Genomic DNA, 2,846 nt, shown 5'->3' on the forward strand with positions numbered 1-2,846 from the left:
GTTAAAGAACAGAAACTAAAGATGTTTTTATGACAATACTTTGTTTTCATCATTAATAACAAGACAGAAGCTCATCAACCTGCACACTTGTACAGACTCACAGCTTTAGTTTTCTGTAGAGTTGTTGAAATTATTTTAAAAGCATCCTGCTTTGTAGTTAGCTGGTGTGACTAGCTTCTGTGTTATAGTGTGTGCTGGGCTTAAAGGTGGGGTAAGTAATTTCTGGTAGCCAATGTTGATATTTCAAATCACCAAAACAAACACGCCCCTACCCCAAAAGGGTCTCGCCCCTATTTTGATAGCTCCGCCCCACACATACGTACGCATCCCCAAAGTGCTCAAATCTGGGTCCACAAAGCAAAACCAATGTTACACCGTGTCTACGGACGTGAGCAGCGCGGCGCAACAAATCCCCGACAGAAAACTGCTGCCGGGTTCTATTTATGACATGCTGACACAAATTTCAAATGGTTTTCAACGGTCGTTTGATCGCGTCCAGTGTAGGCAGACTTTAGCTGTTGTAGACACGGTGTTACTCACCTACTGAGAAGAAACATAGCAACCTCGGCGTCCGATCGCAGGCCTCCACTCCTTGAGTTCTCTCCAGCGCTGGAAAGCTGATCCGATATTTACACGGGTCCTACTTCTTGCCTTATCGTTCCGCAGACGTTTTCCTCTTTTGTTTTTTATCCGCCATCTCTATCTTTCTGTCACTCGGCTCGGCTAATGTCCGTCCCATGCACTGAAAGCTCTCCCCTCCACATCACGAGTAGACACGCCCCTTATTGCTGATTGGCTACAAGTTTGTTTTGCGATTCGGCCCGAATCAGTTTTCTAAAGTGTTTTTGAAAAATCACTTACTATGCCTTTAATGTCAGAGTATTTAAATGTCTGGGCAGGTAGCACATAGCCTCTGTCGTACCCGCCCCTCTTCCGGTCTTCAGTGTCACAGTAGTTGAAGTAGGTGATGGTTGATTACACGTGTATTGTGTGTTTTAGCCTATTATAGTAATGCTCGTTCTTGTTTTTTTATATTGGCAACATCAATAAGTGAAAGCAATGTGTGTTACTATGGTAATACAGGTCGTATCTGTTTTGGTAGTACTGTGTGTTTTAATGTGAATGGTTTAGCTCCGTGCGAAACAAAGCAACCTCGGCGTCCGATCGCAGGCGTTCTCGCTTCTTGAGTTCTCTCCAGTGCTGGAAAGCTGATCTGATATTTACACAGGTCCTACTTCTTGCCTTATCGTAAGCCTTCTTTTGTTCCGCGTTTTCCTCTTTTGTTTTTTATCCGCCATCTCTATCTAAGTATTAAGTAAGTAGATAGGTAGGTAGATATGAAATTTGCCTGAAAAAACAAACAAACAAACACTCAAAATATGCAATAACCTGCTCCACCCTGTGGAAATAAAAATAAAAAGATTAAAAAGAAAACAAATTGCAAATAAATGAATAAGTAAATGAATAAATTTGAGTTTAGTCCATTTGACATCAAAATTGACCTTATTTAAATTATTATTGAATTCCTTAATATGATCAAATTGATATATATATATAAATCTTTTATTGTTATTATAGTTATATTATAGTTATTACTGCTAAATGTGAAACCTTGCCATTTTTAGCAATACATGACCAATGCAACAGACGAGCAAAACAAATCCATGTTCACAAAGCGCAATGTATGGTCTGATCACGTCTCTGAATGTCTCTGTGTGCTTGTTTCAGACGGGCATTCCAGGAGTACTACCAGGAGCACTTAGAATACGCCTGTCCTACCGAAGATATCTACCTTGAGTAAAGGAGGAAAAGGGTAACCATGGCAACTGCTGTCCCTCACACAGATGTCTGTTCCTGGGCTTGGCCACTACGAGGCGCCTGGCAGCCTTCTCAAATGTAACATAGGCCTCATCTCTTTATTCTCTTCCTCAGTTTCTCTTGTTCTCTCGACATGAACTGAGCTGAATACTTTACACATAGGCTCTTAGTGGTCTGTCTATTTATTTAAATGTGTATCAATTCATTTAATCTCTTCACTGAGATGGATTGCTTGTTTATTTAACTTTTCTACTATATAATTAGGGACATGGTTTTGGGGTGGATACATCGGTTCGATTTCTTTTTTTTTATATATGTATATAGTCCTGGGTGTAGAAAAGGCAAAATATGACTTCACATGTTTGATTGCATGGCTTTGAGGGTTATTGCTCACAAACATACACACGAGAGATCTAACAATGTCTAAAAGCAAAAGGCGATCAGAGGTTTGAGTCTGAAGACCAGGATTGTTTGTAAATATGTATTTGTCCGATTCTGATACATTGCTGAACTGGGTTTGTACTAAACAGGACAGGGCAGTAGGACGTGACCTGGAATCATTGATAGGTCTACAGATTGTCTGTTCCGATGTAGTAGAAGGCTTACTGTACGTTTCTGATTTTACCGCGATGTAAATACTGTACAAATAGAGATGAGTGTAGGTGAATACAGATGCTACAATACATCACGGTATGCAAGTATCCTGCGCCATTTTTCTGCGAATGAAAAAGTGGGACGGATTGCAGGTCGGCAGGCTGGGTGTAGATGGATCTAAAGATGGTTCAGTGAGTCTCATCAAGTCATATCTGGAACATATTTGACCCCAAAATCTCAATAAACAATTAAGAAATTATATTTTGTGCAAAGATGATTATTTTTTTGCAACTGTGACATTACTTTCATATAATTTTTTAACACCCACAATTACTGTAATTCATCCATATGTTTTAGTTTTGGGTTTATTTTTAGTTTTTAGTTGGTTTTCATTGATGACTCTCAGTAATACAGTTATAAAAATCATCCTGACA

General features: G+C 39.4%; 1 protein-coding gene across 1 annotated transcript in view; it reads left to right on the forward strand.

The window, feature by feature from the left end:
* The window catches only part of mapk8ip2 (mitogen-activated protein kinase 8 interacting protein 2), a 42,056-nt gene extending 39,904 nt beyond the window's left edge, over positions 1 to 2,152 (forward strand). The window contains 1 exon segment of the mRNA XM_016527521.1: positions 1,729 to 2,152. Coding sequence (XP_016383007.1) covers positions 1,729 to 1,801 — 73 coding nt within the window. The 3' untranslated portion in view covers positions 1,802 to 2,152.
* Positions 2,153 to 2,846: the final 694 nt, after the last annotated feature.

This window comes from Sinocyclocheilus rhinocerous, unplaced genomic scaffold, assembly GCF_001515625.1.
Source record: "Sinocyclocheilus rhinocerous isolate Xijiao unplaced genomic scaffold, SAMN03320098_v1.1 scaffold2646, whole genome shotgun sequence".
Lineage (NCBI taxonomy): Eukaryota > Metazoa > Chordata > Actinopteri > Cypriniformes > Cyprinidae > Sinocyclocheilus > Sinocyclocheilus rhinocerous.